Source organism: Eublepharis macularius, chromosome 12 (assembly GCF_028583425.1).
Source record: "Eublepharis macularius isolate TG4126 chromosome 12, MPM_Emac_v1.0, whole genome shotgun sequence".
Classification (NCBI taxonomy): Eukaryota; Metazoa; Chordata; class Lepidosauria; order Squamata; family Eublepharidae; genus Eublepharis; species Eublepharis macularius.
The window spans coordinates 17,513,912-17,540,334 of record NC_072801.1 but is presented as its reverse complement, the minus strand read 5'-3'; the positions used below and the strand labels follow the sequence as shown (position 1 = coordinate 17,540,334).

Here is a 26,423-nt window from a genome sequence, read left to right as displayed (position 1 = left end):
TAATGCTGCTGATAATTTTTATTTTACATAGCGTCCCTGCCAAACAGCAGTTCTGTTGGCTTTGCGGAAAAATAATACAGGTCACAAAATATACTGCCTTGTTCAACTCCCCAATATATAGTTGGCAAGAATGGGAAAGCTTTCTAAGCAGCCCATTACACAGAGATCTCTGTAAAGATGGATCCTAATGGTCTGTCTTGTCAAGTCATTCTTTGGCTGCGTTGAGAGAGAAGTTCTGCACCACGCAGAAGTTGACAGGGAATTTTTTAGAGGTTCTTTTGCCAATCCAGTGTACTATCTGGCTTACCTTGCGGTGCATCAGGTTTGTGTATCTGTGCCACATGCAAAGCCCTCCAGAAATAGAAGAGTTACATAAAAATCTATGAAATGGTCTTGCTGTCCAAGTTCTTTACCTTGTTCTGTCCGTACTGGTTTTGGCCATACCTGCTGAGAACCAGAGCCTGTGGGCCAAGCTACAAGTGACGAATAACACTTGAACGGCAAGTGAACAGACTCACGTGTATTCCTCCCTGTTCACTTGTGCTCCACTTGATGTGATCAAGTGGAGCACAAGTGAACAGGGAGGAATACACGTGAGTCTGTTCACTTGCCGTTCAAGTGTCATTCGTCACTTGTAGCTTGGCCCATATCCTTTCTTTGTGGATAGTAATCTTTAGGAGATGATCTCCTGATGTTTCTGTTCAAGAATGGAGAGCCTGAAGTAGGTGACCACTCTCAGCTGGGTCAAAGGCATATGTGTGACCGAAAAGCAGTTTGGGTAGGGGGGAGAGCAGCTGTGAATTAGCTTAAGGGGGCTCATTTTGTGGTGCAGAAACGCTTGTGTACTTTCTCATGCTCTTGCACACATTCTGTCCCTTGCTGTCTGATTTGATGTATATTTGCTGCCTTGTAGAGCTATTATCAGAAAGAGGAGATTCTTAATATTGGAAATGTGCTTATTTGGGGGATTGATGATTGAGGGGCACAGGCTTTTTTTCAGTAGGAACATGGTGGAACGGAGTTCCGGCACCTCTTAAAAATAGTCACATGGCCAGTGGCCCCACCCCCTGATCTCCAGACAGAGGGCAATCTAAACTCCCCTCTGTCTGGAGATCAGGGGGTGGGGCCACCAGCCATGTGACCATTTTTGCCAAGGGCAATTTAAACTTTAAAAAACTCCCCCCTTGTTCCAGCTGACCCAAAGTGACATCATTGTGCGGTCTTGAGTTCCACCACCTCTTTTCCCAGAAAAAAAGCCCTGGAGGGACGAAATACCAGTTTTCTAAATAAGACTCAAAGACAGCTTTCTGCAGCTTCAAACTAGCTAGAAGGGAGTGTTCACAGTAGTGCATGCTGTTTTCTGGATGAACGAACTGAATCCACCTGGGTTTGTTGCTCCGATCTGCGAACTGCAAAACTGGTTCCGTGCTTCAAAGATGGCTTTTAGGCCCCTAGCGTTTGAATCTTAGGGACTCTCCCAAAAAGTTTGAGATACGGAATGGGGATCTGTTGTTCAAAGTAAAATAAAAAGTAAATCCTCTTTGGCTTGCATGTCTCTTTCCTTCTTCCTGTGATGACTTCATGAAAGACTTGAGCCTTTGCAGCAAGCCGTAGTTAGCAACATGACTGCTTGAGAAAGTCAGGAAGGCCCGTATGCTTCAGTCATTTGGTGGAACGTGTGTCCTGGTCAGTCCTCTTTCTGGTTGTCTTCATTAGAAGTTGTACACTTCAGAACAGGAGAGAAGGGTTACGGGGGTGGGGGGGACACCTGCTGGGGAAATTTACCAGGAATGATGTCATTCCTGGCACAACAAGGAAGGTTCTGGAGCACGCAGGAGAGCCCTCTGGTGTTCCCGTGCTTTGTACCTCCCTCCCACCAGCCAGGTAAGGGGCAGCAGGGGGTGGTGGCTGGGATCAGGGGATACCCCACCCTGACTGCGGACTATTTGTGGTTAACATGTAACTACAGCATGTGGCTTACTTCAGAAGTATTTCATTAGATCATTGCAGGGGGAGGGAAGTAAGAATGTGAACCCATGGATTCCCCCACCCCATATTCATTCATTTAAGCCAAAGCGACCATAATTTAACCTGAAGCTACTATGTCTGAACTGTACCATTATCTCTGCTACTAACAGGCCTTAGAAATGCAACCTTGCAGCCTTGTGCGTTCAGGCATAGTATGGGTTACTTAGCCTAAACATCCGTTAACGGTGCTTCTCCATGCACACTTAGGGCAGTTGAACAAGGAGGCCTCCCACTGTGTTCCAGAATACTTCAATGGGAATATTTGCCGAATTCGCAGCTCCTTATTGTAGTTTAATTAACCTTTATCCCTGTCTGATTCATCTTCAGTCACTGACATGCTCGCCCTTGGGAAAAATGAGGTGCTGTTATAGATACTAAGTAGATAAGTGGCACAGAGAGAGCTGCTCTCTCTCAATTAGAATAAAAGTTGGTTGCATCCCCCCTTGCAAAAAAAGGGGGGGGGATTCAGCTGGTATTTAATTGCAAAACAATTTCGAAAAAGAAGTCTTCTGTGTCTTTGGGAAGCACTTTAAAGAGATTCTTTTTGCAAATTTTAAAATTTACCCTGCTGTTGAGGTTGCCCTGAATTCCTCCTGTAGCCAAAGCAACACTAATTATGACTGAGGAAAAAAGGAAACTCCAAAGCTTCTCTTTTCAATAATTCTGTTTGTGCAGATAAAGTTGGAATAAGATTCCTTTCTACATAAGCATATGAAACTGCCTCTCGTCGTTATGTGCATTCCCCAAACAATAAAGCAAAGCTAAATAGTTACTTCATAAATAATTTCTGCAATGTTCGTTTGTGGTATTTCCCCTCTGATCACAGATTTCCAGCTTGACTTCTATTGGGCTGCAGGGTTTAATAGCCCTGGTATGACAATCTTTCCCAAGTCCCAAGACGGTATTCTCAAAAAAACAAACTTTATGTTTTGGAGGAAACAACAATGAAAGAGCATACAGTTTAATGAAGCTCGGGTTTTTAGTTTGGTAATTTGCACTTCAGTACTAGGGTTGCTCGGTGTCTGGTTTTCCCTGGAACTATCCAGGGGAAATGCAGTTAAAATACTGGACATATAAATGTCCGATATTTTTTAGTGTAGGGGAGGAGGGGCTGCTGGCATCCATTTGCTGGTGGCAGCGCCAGCAGGCCTTTTTGTGCCAGCTGCACCTTCTCTTCCTCCTCTCTGTTTCCAGGCAGCCCGGCCTTCCAGGCGGCCCGGGAGTGGCTAGCAATGACGTCACTCTGGAAGTGACATCATCGCGCTGGGCTAAGGAGCATGCACACAAAGAATTCTGGAATCTGGTTTATTTTTTTAATTTAATCTGGCAACCCTATTGAGAACCAGTTAGGCTTGCCAATCCCCCACCTGGGGTGGGGAATCCCCTGCTATGACCTCCTCCCCCCCAACCCCACTTACATGGCCAGTGCATGGGGGGGTGCACCATAAGGGCACCCCTGGCAGCATGGCGCACCCCCAGGTGGCGCAGTGCACCCCCGCACCCCACTGCAGTGTTCCCCTGCACCCTGCAAGGGGCCCATTTCGGGCCAAATCAAGCCCGTGGGGGGACAATTCAGCCCTTTGGCAAGTGCAGGAGCGCATGCCAGGCTGCCCTTTGACCCGCATGATGACATCATTTGCCAGAAGTGATGTCATCACGCACGCCGGGAGTACGCATGCACAAGGAGATGCACCAAGGACTTTGGAGGGTAAGTGCCAGGCTCCCAGTCCCCTGCCGGGGGACTCAAGGGGCCTGGCAACCCTAGAACTAGTCTGTGTTTCTCAAAGATACCCAGTACTTATGCCTATTGTATTCTTTACTAACAATAATTAAATAACACTTTATTTTAGCATGCATCCAATAGCAGTTTTAAGAAAGACAGACTGGAATGTGCTGAGTATTTCTTCGGTGGGCCATTGCAGGCCTGATAGTCTGACAGGGTGTCTATGTTGGTCGCAGTGCATCTTGACAAATATGTATTTGGCTTGGAAAACAATCATTATCGGCTGTAGGACCCCTCCTGTTCTAAAATCTTATGATCTAAATAAACCCTAAATTAAGTCAGAGTATTTATAACCATGTTGAATCCACAGGTCAGGTGCCGGTTCAAACATTCAAACAAAAAGCACTTCAAAAGGCTGGGGAGGATGGCATGTTTTTGATGGTCCTCCCAATTTAAAGGGGGGAAAAACCAGCCAATCTATGCCGGTGTGTGGGGAGCTGGTCAAATATGCCATCCTCCACTGGCGCAGTACTTGGTAGAGTGCTTTTTTCAGAACACTTTCAAGAAAACTTACCACTTTTAAAGGTGGTAAGTCTTGTGCCTTGCTGAGGAAGACATCATGAACAAACCAAGGTTTGTTTGTTCGTGATGAGACTGAACCAGGAAGCCCTTTGGCTCACGTGTCTTATTTGGGTTTATTCCAGCCTGCAAACCGAATTATTCAGGAGGGCCTTCATAAACTGATAATAGTAAATGGTTCAGAGAGATGTAGTAAAGCACTGTGTGCTGCCTGTGGCTGCAAGTATGCTCCTACTGGACTATTTCCATATCGTTAATGTGTCATATCAATTACGTTGTATCAGTTGGTTTCAGCATCTTTTCTAGCTCTGTATCAGATTTCGGCTTGTTTCCAAACTTCTGATATCCTTACCCTAGTGTATTGTTTATTGAATGCCCCAGTTGATGGATGTATGGACTTATGCTGTGTAGTCTGCCTTGAGGCTCAGTAAGAAAGGTGGACTATAAATAATGTAAATGAAAGAAAAGAAACCCCTTGGCCAGTCCCAGAGACTCCATCTGTGCACATACCTCTTTGCGTACCCAATGAGCCAACAAGAGAAGGAATTCAGTTCTAATAAAAACAGAGGCCTGGAGAGAGGTCAGGCGTGCATCCAGGGCGGTTCACCTTTGGACCCCAAGAGACCTCCAGCTTCAGGTGTCTCTCAAGCATCTTGCCTTTTTGTTGTGCCTCTTCCACTGCCCGTTATTGCTTTTTTTCCCTTCTTTTTTTAGGATACAGAGTACAAAATTTAATGCAAACGTGAATGCTGGCTGGAACATTAACGTTCAGATTCTGTGCATAACCCAAATTGTAGTCTAGGGGTCTGTCTGTGGACTGTTATTGCTGTTTAAAATTTCAGCACCATTATTACTCTTCCCAGCCAGGGAAATGGGAGAGGAGAAATGCCATAGCAATGGAAAGCACACTCCTGCCCTCAAGTTCTTAAACAATAAGAGCGCTGAGAGAGAGAGCGTATACAACTTCTTTTCCTAATAGGAGAACCCATTTTTTGGAATCTGTATGATCAACAGAAATTCTGTTGGCACACCTTTAGATCTGCCTGCCATAGCCAGTCATTATTACTGTTGCACATAACCTTCCTTTCTCTGATAGCCCCACAAGCACAGATTCTCCCGTTCCTGTCACTTGTCCTCAGACCCCTTTTCTGTGGCCTGAACTTGTTCAGGTAGTTGGGAGGAGGAGGAAGGCTGCAGATCCGGGGGAGGGGGGCAATGGAGGGGCTGCACTATGGCTGTGGGGTTGCTAAAAGGCAAAGAGGGTCAGAGGGGGGGCTGCCATGTCACTCCATGGGTGGACGAGTGGAGCACCTATTGTTCATCTCTTTTGCGGGATTCCCAGTTTCTTTATCTTGAGGTTGCTGGAGGAAAACCCCAGGAATTGTGATTTGCACTTAGCAAAGAAGGCTTGGAAATTTCTTTTAATGGAGATGGAGTCAGATTCCTCTCTTCTTCCTGTGGTTTTTCTGTCCATGCTGTTAGCACAACAGGTGATGGAGTTCTGAGCCCTCTGTGTCTTCTCTGCCATTGATGGCTACGCCGGTTTGCATTGTGTGAAGTTTACTCCATTAAAGCAGCTGAAAATCTTTCATTTGAAGGAGTGGTTTTAATTCTCAGGGTCTTTCTCAGATTAACAAAACAGGTTTTTATCACAGCTTCCATTTAACAGGCTGCTACTGTTCACTTGTAGGTATAATGGGACACATTTATCATATTTTTGTAAAGGCTACTGTTGTGGCCGGCGAGCTCTTGCCTTTGTGTTTTTTTCTACCAGCACAGAGAAAACTAGTGTGTCAGGGTTTTTATTGACCTCCATTCCTCCTACCTGTCTTCTGAAACAGTACAGGCCCCCCATTCCGCTCCCCAAACCTGACATGGTTGTGCTGGTGACAAAAACTAGCCCCAGCTCTAGCAGCAATCAGAAATTTAAAAATGGCTGTTTAACATATTGCATACCACCTATTACCCTGTATACCCACTGGGAAAAAAAAAACACTTCTGAGATAGTTCAGCTTTTAGCTACACATGTGGAAAGCAGACTGTCTGTGTGTGTGTTTAAATATGCAATGTAACGTTAATATCTATGAAGCACAAGTAATTGGTGGGAGGTAGGGAGTACTAGCAAGCTGTACAAGAGTTGGCCTGTGTGGACTTCCCTGTTGTTAGGATGGGGTGGGACGTTCTTGCAGCTTGAGGGTCAGTAGGCCAACACAAATGCTGAGCATAAGCCAGCTTTTTAATGCTGAGTGACAGCACCGTTCTAGAGACATCAGTGGCAGAGAGCATCAGAGACTGAAAATTCTCAGATATTCGGCTGAGACTCATGGCAAGCACAGCGATGACGGATATATCTTCCTTTCTTGCCCCTGGAGTACAAGAGGGAGATATGGTGGCTTTCCATCAACTATTATGAAATGTGAAGTTTGATACAGTGCCTTTTGTCATGTGACGGGTCCCTTTTTGAAAAGAATCTTCCATAAGCCATGTGAGTGCTTTGCAATTCTTCTGTTTCATTGGGGTGGGTGGGTGGTTCCCTTCTATTCCTCAAAACAGATTGACCATGAGTTGTTTAAAAGTTAAATAGGTAATTAAGGCAGGCAGAAGCTCTGCCTGCCTCTTTTCTACATGCTCGTGTCTTGCAAGTACAGACGTCTCAGGATATGGGCTGTAAACGAAATTCACATCAGCCTGTTGAAACGACTCCTTTGTTAAATTCGACTTCCAGTCCCGTTGCTTTGATATGAGTGAAACTTGGTGCAAAAGTGTCTCTTCTTGTATTTGTGATTTTAATGCTTTTCAGTGGAAAAAAAATGATGTTCTATGAGTGTTGTGCACAAGGGCTTTCATGTACTGCCACTTTTTGGGATTGGACAGGTCCAAGTGGAAAATGAGGGCATTTATGCTTTTAAATTCAATAAATACACTTGATAGTACAGCTTTTTTATGTTATGTTGTTAAACCACTAAAATAAGTGCAATGCTTGATAACAAAATAGGCATGGCATATACTCCCCCCCCCTCAGATTTTCTATTTGCTAGTTTGGGCTGTGATGCCAGGGCTTAAAAACCACAGGCTAAGAGCCCTTATGCTCTCATTTTTTGGCTTATGTCCCTAGTCAGCTGGTACTTTACAGCTCCTGCAAAGTGCCTACTATTTCCTGAAGGCTTCACTGAAACCCTCTGGAGTCAAGTTGCAATCTTCCCTTCTCTAGTTCCCTCCCCAAAATCCTTAGTTTCTGCCTTGACTACCATCTTGTAGGAACATTATTTTGAAAAATCCACACAGCTAATGCTGCCAGTTCACAGGCATGGGCCCCAAATCCCAACACTGGTGTCAATAGATGTTTCAGTATAGTATTAGCAGGACTTTTTTTCTGGAAAAAGAGGTGGTGGAACTCAGTGGGTTGCCCTAGGAGAAAATGGTCACATGGCTGGTGGCCCCGCCCCCTGATCTCCAGACAGAGGGGAGTTGAGATTGCCCTCCGCGCCGCTGGGCAATCTCAACTCCCCTCTGTCTGGAGATCAGGGGACGGGGCCACCAGCCATGTGACCATTTTCAAGAGGTTCCAGAACTCCATTCCCCTGCGTTCCAGCTGAAAAAAAGCCCTGGGTATTAGGAAGTCACTTGTTTGAACAAAAGTTAAAGGTGGGTTAGTCTGTAACAGAACAGTAGCACCTTAGAGACCAACAGAATTTTCCAAGTTTGTAAGCTTTCATGAGTCAAAGCTCACTTCATTAGATACAAATGAGAATGAAGATCAGTCTTTATATCCAAGTGAGAAGGTGGGAGGGTTTTTACCAAGAAGGACGAGTTGGAGTCCAGATGTAGAGGTACCATAATCAGCTTGATCAGAGCTAGGAGATGTGCACAGAAGTGGGAAATGCAGAATATTACAAATTAGCATTTGTAATTTCCCTTTTAAGAGAACATAAGAACATAAGAGAAGCCATGTTGGATCAGGCCAATGGCCCATCCAGTCCAACACTCTGTGTCACACAGTGGCCAAAAAAACCAGGTGTCCTTAGGAGGTCTGCCAGTGGGGAAGGGACACCAGAAGCCCTCCCACTGATTGTCCCCCCTCAAAACCAAGAACACAGAGCATCACTGCCCTAGACAGAGAGTTCCATCTATACCTTGTGGCTAATAGCCACTGATGGATTTCTGCTCCATATGTTTATCCAATTCCCTCTTGAAGCTGTCTATGCTTGAAGCTGCCACCACCTCCTGTGGCAGTGAATTCCATGTGTTAATCACTCTTTGGGTGAAGAAGTCCTTTTATCCGTTCTAACCCGACTGCAGCCCTGGCACCAGGGTTTCTAGCGCTGGAGGCGAGAGCATGCATGCGGCCCCGGACTGCATGATGTCATCACATGATGACGTCATCACACAGCGTCACTGGCAGGTGGCTGGGGCGGACCGAAGAGGTTGCCCGCGTGCTGCACGCCACCCCCGGCCACCTGTCGTTCCTGGCCTGTGTCTGCTGCGCCTGACTGGGGGCGGGCGGCAGTGGCGGCGGCGGCACGGAGCTGGCCGGCATCAGCACGGGGCTGGCCAGCGGTGGCGCAGGACGCGCGCCTCCACCCCCAGCACCCCCTCCGGCCCCATGGCGCACGTGGCCTCCGCCTCATGGCCTCAACGGTGGCCCCGGCCCTGCCCGACTGCTCAGCAATTTCATTGAGTGCCCACGAGTTCTTGTATTGTGAGAAAGGGAGAAAAATACTTCTTTCTCTACTGTCTGTATCCCATGCATAATCTTGTAAACCTCTGTCATGTCACCCCTCAATCATCGTTTCTCCAAGCTTAAGAGCCTCAAGTCCTAGGGGAGGTCCGTTGTCCTGAACTTGTTAATGGATTCTAGTTCCACAGCCTCCCATTCTAATCTCCCTTTGAAGCTTCTCTGTAGAAGATCTGCTGCTCTTAGGTTAGCAGCAGAATATCCTGGAAGATTAAAATCCTTCTCCCACTGGTTTCTGAGTATTGTGGGGTTTTAATGTCAGATTCATGTCCATTTATCGGTTTGCTTGCTTCCCCACCCCCACCCCCACCCCCCGCCAATGCAGAGCGTTGGTTGAACAAAAGTAATTGTAATCAGGGCTTTTTTTCAGCGGGAACGCGGTGGAACGGAGTTCCGGCACCTCTTGAAAATACTTGGCAATAGAGCATGAAAATAATATTATTTCAGAGAATCCCGTGTGTTTCTTCCTCATTTCCCTCTCGAGAGTTCCGCCTCCTCTTTTCCCTATCCTTCCTCCCGGGTTGCTTTCCTGCATGGTTTTTCTCCTTCCCATTTTGCCCTCAGAGCATCCCTGTGAAGTAGGTGAGGGGAGTGGCTGAGAGGGTGGCTGTCCTACGGTTATCCAGCGGCTGATTCCGCACACATTGGATAATGCACTTCCAATCCTCTTTATAGATCATTTGGAACGGATTTTTTCGTGTGCGGAACAAAAAATCCACCTCAAACGATTGATAAAGTGCATTGCAAGTGCATTATCCAACGTGTGCAGAATCCGCCAGTGTCAGGTTGGTGGGGTGGAATCCAGCCCCTCCCCCCATTCACAGTCCGGTGTTCTAACCACACCACCATCCTGGCTCCCTACACGATCCCACATCAGAGCTCAAATCATGGCCTCTGTCAACGAGAGAGGAGATCATTATAAGGAAATGCAGCATGCTTCCTGGTTCCTTTTTTTTTTTTTTTTTTTTTGCTCGCTACGTTTTCCAAATTTAATTTTTGTAGCAGCTCCTCCAGCTTGCTGACTGTTTACAGGTAGCGGCCTTCCCTGCTCAGCAGGCAGCCTGCAGGAGAGATTGACAAGCGAGAGGATTCAGACACAGAAGCTCTGGCAGCTTTGCCCCTCCTTCCTGGTTCTCCAGAAAATGGAGGTAGAATGAGCTTATAGAGAAAAACATAGGGTCCTTTTAAAAGAAAAAATAAAGAGGAGTGTATAGATTGTAAAGCCTTTCACTTTTCTTTTCTTTTTTTGCCCGTATAACATTTGTTTCCATGGAAGCAGGTCTGGCCACCAGCAGCTAAAATGGTAATTCGGCTGCTTGTAGTTGTTTCCATAGAAAAGAACTCTGGCTGCCTGGAAATCCCATTTCTGTTTATATATTGTGGACATTTCTTAATTAGAGCAATGTTTTCATTATGAGAATTGTGAGCCTGGATTAACGATCAGTGTGAAATGTGCTTTAGAGTCAAGCCTTGGGCAGGCAGCAGTCTGTTAAGGGTAGTTCCCGAGAGCCTCCATGTGAAAGAGAGAAACCCATTTTTTAACCCCTATCTTAGATTTTTTATCTTTGGAATTTGAACCCTTGCTGAATTACTTGTCCAATTATAACCCATTTTTTTGAAATCAGCCTTGCTTCCTGGTGAGTTCGCTTAGAGAGCCAGTGGAGGGGGATACACAATTATAGAGTGAGTACAGGGATTATAGATTGTTGGGCTAGGATTGGGGAGACCTGAGTTCAAGCCCCCACTCAACCACAAAGCTCACTGGGTGACTTTGGGCCAGTTCCTCTTTCTCAACCTAGTCTACTTCAAAGGGTTGTTGTAAGGAAGGGGAGAACCATGTTCACCACGCAGAACTTCTTGGAGGAATAGTAGGATAAAAATGGAATGTATAGACTCCCATCTATCTAAGTATAATAATATGCTGTGAAACAAGCAGTTATCAGTTACCAGTTGACCTAATTAATAACTGCAAAGTAAGGAGCCCCACTGTGTGTGATCGCAGTTCTCTTGAAGGGGAATTCCAGATTTTGCAAAGCTTATTGGCTGTCTGCCTTTTTATCGATGCAAAACGCTACGCTGAAGTCTTTCTGAAGACTTTCCATAACTTTTCCTATCCGTTTTAGAAGACCATTTTAAAATAGAGCTTTTGTCCCCCCAAAATGGGCAAGGACGGGCTCAGCCCCCTTTTATAATTAAAGAGCCAAAACAATGGCAAAATTCAGAAGAGATAAAAAAGAGCCTATATAAGACAACCTGTTTGAGTAACTTAAACTGTACAACTGAACTTTACTTGATGATTAGATTTGCCAGGGACCTGGGGTCCCTCGACAGGGGATCCTCAGGCCCCTGTAGTCTTCCGGCGGGGGATTGGGAGCCAGCACTTACCCTGGCTTCCTTTCCCACACTCCCGCTCGCTCGCTCTCATTTGGCGCACAGGGGCAGGCAGTGGCGGCAGTGAGAGTGAGTGGCCACGCCAGCCATGTAAGTGGGTGCAGGGGGGGAAGGGGGGGATCTGGAGATCCCCCACCCCTTAGCGGGGGAATGGCAACCCTATTGATGATTGACATGTCAGTCAATAATCTAGCAAATTTCTGCAGTCTAAACGCTGGTTGTTGTGAGTCTTTTCATAGGAAGTGGCACACACATGAGGTCTCACAAGAAGCAATAAATATACACAAGAGCACCTTGTGTTGAATACTTTTGTGCACTGGCATAAATCAGTACATGATGTGTAGCTGAATTACTGCCAAATGTTCACCTCTATCATTTCTCTTTCTGTAAAGCCATCCCTAAGAAGCCCTGTAATTCCATAAAAACTTTTGCCCAACACTCCTTTCACAGATGGGTTATTCTAGCATACATACCTAACCCTCGAGTACATCTTTAAAATTTGATTTTCTTTTTAAAAAGCCCTCTTTGGTTCCATATTGAGCCACAGTCAGCTCTGGAGCCGTAGGTTGCAGACTCCTGCTCTGAGGCAATGTGACCACTGTTTTATGCATTTACCAGCAGGAGGCGCAGCTGCATTAAGGATGCATGCTGCTAACTGAGACACAAGGGCTTGCATTCACCCAGAGTCCTTGCGGTATTATCCTTGAGCCAATTAGTTTAGTTAATTACATTCTCTTTACCCCCAACCCCTTCCAAGTTTGATTTGTAGTTGGATGCATTTGTCCTGGCAAGGTCTTGTTCAGTTTTAGGGGGCAGCCCTGCAGTGCTGCCTAGTTAATAAATGTAGTATTTAGACAGAAGCGGCTCCTTCTGCATAAGCCTACCCAAGGAGAGGTAATGTATCTTAGGAATTCCTCAGCCACAATATATGAGCCAGGATGTCGCTTGTGCTGTATCCCAGGGTCCCCAGAGGACAACGCAGCATTGTAAGGATGCTACAATGGCCACTTCTAGCCACTGAGAGCAACAAAATTTCTTTGGGACAGCCTTGAAAACAGAATTGGCTCAGCCCAAGGAAACTGTGCAAGAGAGAGGCACGAGCACATCTGGATTCTTTTCTTGCATATCTCTTTGACAGCATACTTGTGTGACTCCCCTTTTCTTCCACTGTTAAATTACCAAGTTGTTTTGGAAGACCACACCTTACTTTCACGAGTCGGAGGTGCAAGTTGGCAAGGCAAGCTTGTGAGAAGACTCCTTCCGATGTGCCCTCTCTGTCTAGTTGCATACGTTACATCTGGATTGAGGCAAGGGTGCATATTGTATGCTGTATATCACAATCGTCTTCTGTTTCCGTCTTCTCTCTTACTCTTTCTTTCTCGTGCACAAACATACACAAACCTTTGGAACATTTGGTGACTCTCTAGACCCCTGTGTCCAATGGACTCTAACCAAAGAGATGCTTGCTTCGGTGTCACATCCCAGCCATTGTATGAGCAAGTCATCTTCATTTTGGCAAAGTCAATATGGAAGTATTCTAATGAAAAACTAACAACAACAAAATGCCCTTTGTTAATATTGCTGAAGAGCATACATCCATTTTCCCACTGTACAAGGTTTCTATGCTTCATGTTGTGGTTTCTTCTTTTCAGAAACACAACGAAGGCTTGCATTTAAAAGAAATTGTGCCTCTGTGTCAATGAGTTCTCAGTTTTCATGGATTCCCTGACTACATTCCCCATCTCTCAGGAACAGCTGTTCAGTGGGGCACATGGAAAGGTTGGAAACCATGTTCCATCAGTAGAATCCAACATGCCATTCTCTGAATCTCAGCCAGCAATTACATCAATCTATGTTCCTTCTTCACAACAGGCAGATTAGCAAATACGTTTTTTTTGAATGCTTTCTTCTGCTTATCTTTGGGAGGCCCAGGGCTTTTTTGGGGGGAAAATAGGTGGTGGAACTCAGTGGGTTGCTCTCGGAGAAAATGGTCACATGGCTGGTAGCCCCGCCCCCTGATCTCCAGACAGAGGGGAGTTAAGATTGCCCTCCACGCCGCTCCTCTGACGACCTCTGACAGGTAGTGGATCACTCTCCCACTCAACAGTGGCTTGATCCTGACCATGTTGGGCCCCTTTTCAGCCATTTTCAGCCCCTTTTTGCCATTTTGGGCCCAATTTCGGCCCTGAATGGCCAAGATTGGGTCCAAAACAGCCAGGATAGGTGATGCCAGGGGGTGTGGCATATGCAAATCAGTTATGCTAATGACACACTTCTGGTGATGGCAAGGGGCATGGCATATGCTAATGAGTTATGCTAATAAGTTTCTCCAGTTCTTTTTCTATGAAATGACCCCTGGTGAGACCAGATGGACCAATTCTCTCTGGCTGGTGGCAAGTTTCAGCTGATGCTTTGCAAACCTTGGACGTCAGTCCTGCTGCCATTTTTTCCAGGAAGACAGCAGGTCAAACGAATAGCGGATCGGTGATTTCTTCCTATCCAATGCACTTTTCAGCCCCTCTCACCAAGCCCAGGCATCCCTATGTGTGCTTCAGAGACTGAACTGTTAGCATCAGAAACATCCAAGACAAATGAGATAGAACAGTTCTTTTTAAGTTCAGAGCCCTTCTACCTAATTAAGGAAGGTGTTAATTATAACACTTTCTCAAATAATAGCTTCTTTACGTTATTCTCTTTTAATACTCTGCTTTGCTTGCAGTCACTGGTACAGAGATTGGATATCTCCGGCCCCCCCGCCCCCCCCCCCCCCCGGGATTGCTTCAGCAAGTTTAGGAGTGGTGGTGATCTTGAAAAAAAAATCTACCCTGTACCAAGATGGAACCCAGAAAGGGAGAACGGTGGAGTGGGCACACACCAGCCACCTCCCTCTCTGTTTTTAAAAAAAAATGGCCTGAAATGTTCCTGCTCTAAAAAAGCAAGGTGGCATTCTTGAAATGTCAGGCATTTGTAAAGGTTGTTAACAAAGAATTATTGCAGGGGGGGAGGTTCTGTGCGCCCATTGGCCCTTTATTTCTTTAATGAGATATACAAATGTGTTTTTTTTTCACTGCATGGCTGGAAAGTGGAGACATCATTTTGTTTTGTTTTTTAACTGCGTTTATATGTCATTTATACACTTAAATGGTTGTTTTTACACCATTTATATGCTGCTGATGTCAAGCAGATGTAATTTTTACTGGCAGTATTTCTGTTGATTTTTCATTAATATGTAGGGTTGCCAGCCTCCAGGTAGTGCCTGGAGATCGCCTGGAATTACAACTGGTCTCCAGGCCACAGAGATCAGTTCACCTGGAGAAAATGGCTACTTTGGGGGGGTGGACTCTACGGAATTATGCCATGCCAAGGTCCTTTCCCTCCCCAAACCCCACTTTCTCCAGGTTTCACCCCCCCCCCCCAGATCTCCAGGAATTTCCCAACTTGGAGCTGGCAGCCCTATTAATATGGAGGGGGTGGCAACTGTGATTTAATCCCAAGAGCAGAAGGAATTATAAAAGGAACTTGTTTCAAATCAAATCATACTGGATATGAAATTTGGCAGTATCCCTGTGTGTTGGGTGCAACCACGCTTACCATAACCTTGTCAACCATGGGGCCTTAGCAACCATAAAATATTTTTCAGCTTTTACCAAGTTTTAGGGTCAGGTAGGCTAAACTTTGGATTACACAATAGGAAACAATTGGAAACAATAGCAGTAAACAACTGATTGCACTCCTTCTGATAACTGTGGGACTCCACAAACATTTGGCTTAATTTCTCAGGCATGAGCAAGGATTGAGGATTGTGTCCACCTGAAGAGTAAATGACTACAACAGTGATTCCCAATGTGGCAGACGTGGGCTCCATGGTGCCTGGCAATAGATTTCCTATTACCGGTTTGCTTCTTCCCCAAAGCAAAGAGCCAACCCTGGCTTTCCTCCTCTTCATTGGGATAGAAGGACCCAGAAAAACTGACTTCCAAGTTGAAGGATGCTTGTCTTGTGATTTCCCAATATTTTGTGATTGGCCCCTGTACCCCATAGCAGCTGTTTTATGATTGGTCCCAGCCCTCCATGGCAGCCATTTTGTGGGTGGCACCCATTCCCAGTTATCTAAATTCTAGAAGTGTCCACAGGCAGACCCCTAGACTACAATTTGGATTATGCACAGAATCTGTATGTTAATGTTCCAGCTAGCATTCAAGTTTGCATTAAATTTTGTACTCTGTATCCTATTTATGTTGTTTGTTGACTTCACTTTTTGCTTTGTTGCTTTGATTTATTCCCTAATATACTTGGCTAATGTGTTTGTGTGTCTACCAGCTTCATCCTTCTCAGGATGGACAAGGTTGCTGTGTAAAAAACCATTTGGGCTAAACAAACCAATTTGTTTTATAAGATGTTAAAGGAGGGCCAATAGATTAATGCAGTTATGAGCTGGGGTTAGGGTGGGGGGCATAGATCTTGGAGGGCAGCCAAGCATTCTAACCGGTCTGGCCAAATGTAAACACAGCCCGGCCAGAAGTGGCTCACTGGCTCAAGAGAAGGAAGCAAGCCTGAGAGAAAGGAGGTGGGAGACCCAGCAGAAGAGGGTAGGTAACCAACCTCCTGGAGAGACCAGAGTGAAGGAGAAGTTGCCAATGGGTGGACTAGGGGGCACCTCATCTCTAGAGGTGGCATTTATCAGGCAGAAGGATGACAGATGGGAGGGAGGCAGACCAGTGTATGATGGGGGAGCTAGTCGAGGCACAGGAATCGTAAAGTTAACCTGTAACAGAAAAGAAACAGGACTGAGCAAGAGATAGGAGGGCACCCACAAGGTCCACTCAGGGACTGAGCGTCCCCCATTCTGAGGCTCCCGTGCCCCCTAAGGGTAACATTAGTTTTTAGATGGAATGATAAATCTGTGTTCAGACAATACCGTTTCACTGTGCAAGTGGTGCTTCACCTGATAGAATGATTCCCCCCCACACACAAATTCTCTGCACATAGAAAACTAGAGTGTCAAAGGTTCCAGTCCTTCTCCTTGTGTTGCTCATTTTCTGTGTACTGAGAATTAATGCTGTTATTTTGTATGTAGGAATGCTCAGTCAGAAATGCTGTCCATCTGTGCACCATTGTGTGAGCTTTGCAGAGACATTGTGCGGGGGACCACTGGCAGAAAGTACAGCCTTATTCCTTTTGTACTTTAGTTTTCTGACGAGTCCGTAGCATGTGAATGACTGCTAGATAAGCAACATCTTCTGATAATTGTCTGTGGTAAAGAATTGCTTCTCAAGTAAGTTCCTTTTGAGCACCTTGTTCATGAAAAGGTCAGTCTATTGTGGGGCCCGAATAGACTGAGAAGTGCCTGGAAGGTGGATGTATTACTAACGTGCATCACTGTTTGTCAATACATCTGTCCATCATAAGAACAGTGTTCTCTAGAGCACCATCACTGGCTCATTAAAAACAATTGCCTGTGTGTCTGATAACATTGCTTCTGAATTTCAGGCCATGGAGTTGTCATTTCAGTCTAATGCATTTTCCAAGAATACATTTTGCAATTCATTCCCTAGTTTGCTACCCAAAAAATGGCCTATCTAGTCGAACTAATTGTGTGTGATGAGTCATCTTGCTTTGTTTTATAATATTTACTTCTTTCACCTACGGGTAGCATTGGGGAATAATACAGGGTTGTTTAACGCACACCGTGAACTTATTTGCAACCTGTTTTATCCCCCTCCCCTTTTTGTTTAGTGATTTCCAACCCGCTGGAGAATCAGCAAGCAAAAGCAATCACCAGCGAGCGACGCCTCGATTTCCACGACTGTCTCGGAGTCATCAAAGAGAGCCACGGAACCCGGAACCTCAGAGTGGTGACCTTTGACTTCTGGATAATTGCAACCACTAGGAGCGTGTACATGAAGCAGCCCCAGTGATTTTGTTCTGTCCCCTGCGGCTTGATTACATAAGCCTGTGGGAACTTCATTGAGTTTATAGCCAGAAGGGAAACCCTTCTGTGGTAAGAATCCCTGTTCTGATTCAGCCGGTCACTTTTTTTTTTTTTTTTGGATGTAGCAACCGTTTTCCAAATCAGCAGAAGATCTTTTCAGCCACAGCCTCGAGAATCAGTCCTTGTTTTCACTGGTTTGCCAAATGGCACGTTCTTCTTTCTCTTCACTATGTTGGGAGTTTCTTTGGTTTTGATGTGATGTCCTTACCTTCACATCTTCTTCGCTTCCAAAGGCTTTTGTGTCATTAGAATGTAATTTCCCCCACCCCTTTATCATTACAGCTAGAATGGTAGGGCTATTTATTTTTAAACCTTCCTATCTTTCTTCATTTCCAAAATGTTCCTTTTACTTCATGCATAAGAAAGGACAAGAGATAACAGAGAATGATCTAACCAAGTTTCTGCTCAGATATTCCCAGATCTTCCACCCTACAATAAGTGAATTTTATCAAATCTGTTGCTTCACAAATGAAATGTTGCCTTTTTTTTTGTTGAAGCCAAAAACTTTGAATTATTAAGTTCCTCAAGGCAAGTGAAGAAATCAAGGGCAAAAAAGCTTGAGGATTTTACACAAGGCCGGGATAGCTTTCCAGCTGTTCGCCTGGACTCTGTTATTGATTTCTTGCTGGTGTATTAGAAAAACACTTTCTCAGCATCCAAATAAGGCAAGGCTTGGGGGCATCCTTTCCACTGTTTCCGAAGACACATGAAACTACATTGCTGAGAACTGCCTAACGAAAGTGCCTATTGCTCATCTCTTTTTACTGATATGTTTCTAGTGTAGATGGGGACAGACAATTGAAAGGAAACTAGGGAAAGGTTCTGTTACACGCGGTGGGTGTTCGTGGTATGTATTAACTGGAATGCAAATGGCCATGCCCAGGCACTGCACTTCCATGGACCGTAAATGACACCTTTACTATTTTACTTTCCTCAGTAAGCCTTGCCTGGCATTCCTCTGGTTTTTTTTTTTTGAAGAACTGTACGTGCCTCTCCTCTCTACCAGGGCAGCTCCCTTCGATCATGTTATGATGTCTGAGCTTTATTGCCCCACTGTCTTACTAAACTGCAGTCCCTCTTCCACAGATATCAAACTGCTTTTCCAGAGACATGTATGTATTCCAGTTATTAATGCACCCTTCCATAGCAGTATTATTAAAATGTTTAACTGAAACTCAGACTTCAGTCTGCTTGGCATGAGTTGCAAAGAGCAGCTCTTGCTGGCAGCAGTAATCCTGGAGATTTCCTAAGGGGAGGCATGTCCTGGCCATAACCGTTTTGCTCAAACAGCGTTTGCAGAACTGGTGGATCAACGGGTCAAAATTGTGTGCGTGTTTGATGCTGAAGCCGCATGACTTGTATTTTGCGCAGGTTGTGAGCCACTTTGCCTGACTTGGGGGAGCTCATTTACGTGGAAGAGAACTTGATAGAACAAGGTCACATGTTCCTGCTTTGCCGCTGCCACCTCCTCACACCCGGGAAACCTTATTTAGTCTTGACTTTTGTCTGAACAACAAGATGTTAAGCAAAGGAATTTGTTTTTCTGTTTTCTAACTGCAAATCTTCAGGGTGAGCTGCATCAGTTGAGTAAAAGCTTGCCGACAGAGCCTCGGTTAACCAAATCATCAGCAAGAGAAAAGCTGGGAAAAGAGGTTACTGGAAGAAACCGTAGTCTACCTATAAACAGAGCCCTGATGGATCAGTCCATCTAGACCAGCATCATTTTCCCTGTAGCATCCACCTGGCTGGCTCTGGGGAGCCCACCATCAGAGGATGAAAGCAACCACCCCTTGATGAAAGCATGCTGCCCCCTAACTCAGATGTCCCATACAGCCATCTTATCTAACAGCTGTTGATAGATCTGGCCCCCAGGAATCCATCTAGTCCCTTTTTGGAGCCATATAAACTAGTGGCCATTGCCACTTCTTGCAACAACAACAAAATCCGTACATTTGATTATGCCTTGTGTGAAAGTTCTTTCTCTTCCCTGTCTTGAATGGTGCTGGTCTTTATAGGGTGCCCTGACTTCAGGAGACAAAAAAAAGCCCTTTCTGTTATACCTAAGAATGCACCCCGATAGGGAAGCCGCCCCGGAGAGGGAAAAATCACGCTGCGGCTTGCCACGTTAGAATTTCCCTCTGCAGCATTCCTGCTTATGGAATTCAACCCCTGTGCACAGGTGCGGCAGCATGCCTCGAGTGATCTCTGCTGTGTTAAAAGTTCACCCAACACCTGACAAACCAGCAGTTTGCAGGTGCCTTACAAACAGCTGGAAGCCGACACTTCTTCCAACTTCTGAGGCTAGTGACAGACAGTAGCTGAGCTTGAATCAGGGAGCGCTGCTCACAGTGTGTGTATTTGTCCTATTTTCACTCCTGGTTAACAGTTTTTTTCAGGGTTTTATATTGGTTTCAAAACCTGCAAAATCTGTATGGCCAGGGACAATCGTGGGATAGAAGTGCACACAATAGGTAGCGCCTTCAAATCCTTTTTGGTTCTCTTAAAAAAGATTGCCTGTCTCCTTGGTCTGGCATCTGACATTTACTGGACGAGTGTGATGCTCACCTTGGTAGCACTCAAGAGTCACACCTTACCCCCCAAAAAAGTATTGACACCTTTTGATTGACACAAGCATCCTGAGCTGTTTCCAAGCCTCATTTTGCCTTTTTTAACACGATGAGGTGCAGGTTAGACTGTATGAAATCTTGCAGGGCAGTAGAGTTTGTGTGTATCTGTAGCATTTATCTTCAGAAAACTGCATGCAGCTTTTTCTCTTTGGCCTTTCGAAATGATAAGGAAATTTAATTTTGTAAAAAGAGCCACAAGCAAAATGCAGGATGACCTGGCCATATATTAAAGCATTGATAAAATAACCTCTCGTATGGCAGCCAACCATTACTCATGCTGCTGCATGCAAACCTTCTTTTTTCCGTTTGCTTTTGCAGTAACTAAATACACAACCACACACTCCAAGCATTTAAAAACAACAACAACTAAGTGCCCTGTAAATTGCAGTTTGTCTCCCACCATTAAAAGTGTGGTTTGTGCCACAGACCTACATTTCTCTAAAATATGAATGGTCAGGCTGGAGTCTCAGCCATGTGAACAACAGAAACTACTTGGGAAAAGCTTTGCTACAACCATGTCTCTGGCTCAGGTGTTGCATGATACAAAGACAAGCATCTGTGGCCACTTCCCAGCTGAGATTTGCAGAACATCCAGTCCAGTGCAGCTCTAAGAACACAAAACTCTGGATCACGGATACAACAGAATCCTTGCACAGAGGATGTATGTAGATGAGGGGATGGCTGCAAGAAAGGGAGGGGCCATGGGCTCCATGGTAGAATGTCTGCTTGGCACGCAGAAGGTCCCAGGTTCGATCCCCAGCATCTCCAGAGGAAAAGGACCAGGCAGTAGGTGACCTGAGACCTAGAGAACCTCTGCCAGTCAGAGTAGGTAAGACTGATCTTGATGAACTAAAAATCAGATTTGCCATAAGGCAGCTCTGTGTGGCCTTCTGTGCCATGAAAAATTATTCTGCGCTACAATTGCTATGCTCTTCCTTCCTTCAGAAGTCTGTGTTCTTTCCTACAAGGTCATATTTAAAATGTGACTGTCGGCAGATAATGACAAGAAGCAGGGCTTTTTTTTTCTGGGAAAAGAGGTGGTGGAACTCAGTGGGTCGTCCTCAGAGAATATGGTCACATGACTGGTGGCCCCGCCCCCTGATCTCCAGGCAGAGGGGAGTTTAGATTGCCCTCCGCGCTGCTCCAGTGGTGCGGAGGGCAATCTCAACTCCCCTCTGTCTGGAGATCAGGGGGCGGGGCCACCAGCCATGTGACCATTTTCAAGAGGTTCCGGAACTCCGTTCCCCCGCATTCCAGCTGAAAAAAAAGCCCTGACAAGAAGATTCCAGGGCAGATTATAGAAGTTAAGGATATTTTTCCTCACCGAGGCTGACTCTTCAAATGCCTGGTTGTGTTTGGGCTCCAGCAAGCTGATATCTGGAAGTCCTGAATGCTTTTTTGGTCAACATTTTTTAATCTTTTATGATCCGCTTGTCAGGCATTAGATGCTGCTTTTTAGCATTTTCCTGGAAAGCTCAGTTTTCATGTAATAATTTCAGGCTATGGCTTGATGTCACATGCTTTTTATGTACATTCCCTCGATTGCTGGGTAAAGTACTTCACATGAGTAGGAAGTAATAGTAAATCAATGAATACAAAATAATCAAAACAGTATATTGAAGTGTAGAACTCTCGATATAATCAAGGAATCATAAAAGTAGCTGTAACAATAAATCATACATCGAAGTCAAAACTTAGTGCACCTATGAAAATCACAAGATTTTGTGACTGTTGTGGTGGATACATCTTGCCCCTGAGGAAGTTGTCGATACGAAACAGCAGAATCAAGCCAGCACTGCATGTTGGGCATTATGGGCTCTGTCTACTGCATCCCACCGGTTACAGCTCCACCTGGAAAGAAAGAATATAAAAATTATTGACTTTATTTAGGATACTTTCCTGTTGGATGTCTTCCTTACTGTACTATGTACCAGGGCTTTTTTTCTGGGAAAACTGGTGGTGGAACTCAGTGGGTTGCCCTTGGTGAAAATGATCACATGGCTGGTGGCCCCGCCCCCTGATCTCCAGACAGAGGGGAGCTTAGAGTGCCCTCCGTGGGGCGTGGCCACCAGCCATGTGACCATTTTCAAGAGGTTCTGGAACTCCATTCCACCGCATTCCAGCTGAAAAAAAAGCCCGGAGTACTACAATTTGTCTTGTGATTTTCATAGGTGCACTAAGTTTTGACTTCGATGTATGATTTATTGTTACAGCTACTTTTGTGATTCCTTGATTATATCGAGAGTTCTACACTCCAATATACTGTTTTGATTATTTTGTATTCATTGATTTACTATTACTTCCTACTCGTGTGTTTTCACCTTTCTCGCTATCTTTTTGAGTGGATTCCTCTCTCGTTGCTGGGTAAAGTAGTTCAACTAGTGGCAGGTATTCAAAGAGAGCTTTCTCTGCCCAAGACTCTGGATAAGCCACTGCCAATTGGAATAGTCAAGGTGGGCCAGTACGAGGCAACTTCAGGCACTTATTTATTTGTTTATTTAAGCATTTATACCCTACCTTTCCACATAGTTCAAGGCAGCTTCGTAATGGCCCCTTCATGCACAAGGTCCCTACTTCAGTGCTCAGCATCAAGGATATTGGGCAGAAAGTGATGGAAAAGATCTTTCTTTGCTGGAGACACTGGAAGTAAGCAAAAGGAGAGAATCATGGAAAAAGCTAGAAAAGAAAAGGCTCAACCGAGCCCCGTGATGAACTAACTGATATCCGTAAATAAAGCTGCTATCTATCAGTATAGACAACCCTGAGCTTAGATGGACTAGTGTGTCTGACTCAGCTTAAGACAAAAAGAGTAGCATTGGAGGGGGGGGGCTTGGAGATTAACTTATTGGAAGAATCCAATGTCACTGCACATTATGTTCAAACAACAGTAATGGTTATTTTTATTTTCTCTCCTTTCCCAAATATTATTTTATTCCATTAAAAGATTTGGGGAAGGGGGGGTCCAATTATTGTAGGTGGCCCCCCTGAAATCTGGCCAACTCTTACCCATAACTGTTACCCATAGTTATTCTGTCTTATCCCAACTAAAGTCATAATCCTATTGTCGCTTCCTTGGGAGTAAGCCTTTTTTATTCGCACTGAGAGCTAGTTTGGTGTAGTGGTTAAGAGTGGCAGGACTCTAATTTGGAGAGCCAGGTTTGATTCCCCACTCCTCCGCTTGAAGCTAGCTGGGTGACCTTGGGTCAGTCACAGCTTTTCCAGAGCTCTCTCAACCCCACCCACCTCACAGGGTGATTGTCATGAGGATAATAATAACACACTTTGTAAACCACTCTGAGTGGGCATTAAGTTGTCCTGAAGGGCGGCGTATAAATCGAATATTGTTATATGATACAGGGAAAGAGGCTCTCTAAAGTGTGTGGGTCCAAAGTTGCGTAGAGCTTTGTGGATTAAATCCAGTCTCTTGAATTGGACCTGAAAGCAACCAAGAAAAGCCAGTTTGGTGTAGTGGTTAAGAGTGGTAGGACTCTGATCTGGGCCGTTTCCAGACTGCTTACCTTCTGCTGCTCCATGCCGCAACGTTGCGGCTCGTGCCGGAGAAAACGCAAAATAGCGCGTTTTCTCACACGAGTTTTGCACAACATTGCGCAAAACTCGCACGAGAAAACGCGATATTTCACGTTCGCCACAGAACGAGCCGCGGCGTTGCGGCATGGAGCGGCAGAAGGTAAGCCGTCTGGAAACGGCCCTGGAGAGCCGGGTTTGATTCCCCACTCCTCTGCTTGAAGCCAGCTGGGTGACCTTGGCTCAGTCACAACTCTCTCAGAGCTCTCTCTCAGCCCCACCCATCTCACAGTGTGATTCTTAAGAGGATAATAACACACTTTTTAAACCACTCTGAGTGGACATTAAGTTGTCCTGAAGGGCGGTATATAAATCAAATAGTATTACTGTTGGTTGTTGGGGGTTTTCCGGGCTGTATTGCCGTGGTCTTGGCATTGTAGTTCCTGACGTTTCGCCAGCAGCTGTGGCTGGCATCTTCAGAGGTATAACACCAAAAGACAGAGATCTCTCAGGACCACAAAGCGTAGCATCCAGACAAGAATAAAAGAACATGAAAGACACTGCAGACTTGGACAGCCTGAAAAATCAGCAGTGGCTGAACATAGCCTAACTCAAACAGGGCACAGTATCTTATTCCAGGACACCAAAATACTGGACAACACTTCCAACTACTTTGTCAGACTGCACAGGGAAGCCATTGAAATTCACAAGCATAAGCAAAACTTCAACAGGAAAGAAGAAACCTTAAGAATGAACAGAGCATGGGCTCCAGTTCTGAAAAACACCAGGCCAACAAAACACTCCACACCCGACAATAGCCCTGCAGAGAAGATTAGCACATCAAGCACCAATCCATATGCAAAAGACCCTCCTCAGGATACAGTGAAGCCTCCCGCCATTAGCATTCCACACCCTGGGAAACTCTTACAGAATGACTCAGCTCAACCCCACCCCTCCTGAGTAGATACAAATGACCTACATCTTTTCCACACTGTGACACTGAGAGATCTCTGTCTTTTGGTGTTACACCTCTGAAGATGCCAGCCACAGCTGCTGGCGAAACGTCAGGAACTACAATGCCAAGACCACGGCAATACAGCCCGGAAAACCCCCAACAACCATCGTTCTCCGGCCGTGAAAGCCTTCGACAGTATTACTGTTATTGTTATTATAAATTGCTTTCAAGAGAAAGGATACAGGTTAGTCACTCTTTTTGAGGGCTATTTTCAGTATTCTCTGAAAAAAATGACACGGCTATTCACCTGAGTCAAGGAAGCAGGGAATAAATTGGGCAGGGCAATGAGTAGATTATTTAGAAAGAGATTTTCTCTCCTGTCAGGTATCGGGGGGAGCTTTTTCCTCCTACGGCATCACAGCATTTCGAGAGCTTGAGAAACATCCCTTATATAGGGAACTGTACCCTTCCATTAAACAGAACTTCCCATTTAGTTTAAAAAACCCCAACAACCACCAAGATTTATCTAAGGTGCCATAATGAAACCGTATGGAAAGCATAACAAAACAAGTTGTTATATCACATCTTGTTAACAAGGTTTAATAATTTTGAAGCTGATCCCGTTTGTACAACATATTGCCAGAAAGGAAGCAATAAACAAATTGCATCAATTTGAGAAATAGACTGCTAGTCATAAAACATGGTGACAGAGCTTAATACCACAAGCCAGTGAGAGATAAGACTCAGGAGCTGTAAATTCTGGAAAAAAAAATTGGCTTGCCGAGAAAACCCCAATATGCAAAGGTTCAGTTTGCCATCCTGAAACGAACACTTCATTGTATAGGGGAGGGAAAATAATGTTTAGTTGTTAGCTGTCAAATGAAATGAATAGGAACTTATTAAGGACTCGCGATGACTAGCTCGGTGCAGCGATAATAAATGGGACTTGGAATGTGTGCCAACTGAGCTAGTAATGAGATGTTGCCTGTCACATCATATTAATGATTAAAGGAATGATACCATCCTTTCAAATCTGAAAACTCCGTGTGAGTTTCAGACCAGATGGAGAATTTTTTATTTTATTTTTTAAAAAGGACATTGGTGGAAGGTAAGAGGTAAGGTGTGATAGAGGTAAGTCCTGTTTGGTGCTTCTGATATTTTAGCTACTAGGAAAGAGATATTCTAAGTGGAATTCTGACATTATTGTATATAGTTAATAGAGAATGTGCAGCCAGACTTTAAAAAAAATCTTAAAATACTTTAATCCAATATGCCTTTAACAATTGTCAAGTTTGATGCACTAAGGAAGTCCAAAAACATCTTGCCCCCAGGCCCCACAAAAAAGTAGAAGAAAAAGATGAGAGGAAAAAAGCAGAGGAGAAATCAGAAAAGAGAGTCAGCGAAGCTAATCACCCATCTACAATTACCATTTGCAGCAGGTAAAAACCTTAGCATTTAGTTCCAAAAAGGATTTCTGTGTAGTCTGAAATCTGTCCTCTGTGTCTCATTAAGCATAAGATATTTTTTCATTCATAGCTCAGTTTAAAAGTTCTCCCATCCATACCTCTAAAGGCACCATGATTTAAACCTTGACTTCCAACCACCCCAAGAATTCTGTTGTTCTCAATGGAGTTACCTAGTTTCTAATTCTGTTGTACTTGGCTTTTCTAGATTGTGGCAAGGATTCCCACCCCAAACGTGCCCCCCCCCCCATTTTTTGCCCAAATCTGGATTTTCGTTTGTATAGCAATCAGTCTTCCAGTGTGGCAACCCACCACCAAAATTGGGGACTTTCAAAAACAGATTATGACTCGGCATACAAATCTACTTTTGAAAGAACAGAAGTCCCACTTAGTAATTCTCAGGTT

The 26,423-nt window shown here is 44.9% G+C and overlaps 1 protein-coding gene across 1 annotated transcript in view; it reads left to right on the top strand.

Annotated features, from left to right (window-relative positions):
• Positions 1 to 18,622, top strand: part of SNX29 (sorting nexin 29) — a 244,645-nt gene extending 226,023 nt beyond the window's left edge. Inside the window, exon 21 of the mRNA XM_054995524.1 lies at positions 17,193 to 18,622. Coding sequence (XP_054851499.1) covers positions 17,193 to 17,322 — 130 coding nt within the window. The 3' untranslated portion in view covers positions 17,323 to 18,622. The remainder of the gene's footprint in view (positions 1 to 17,192) is intronic.
• Positions 18,623 to 26,423: the final 7,801 nt, after the last annotated feature.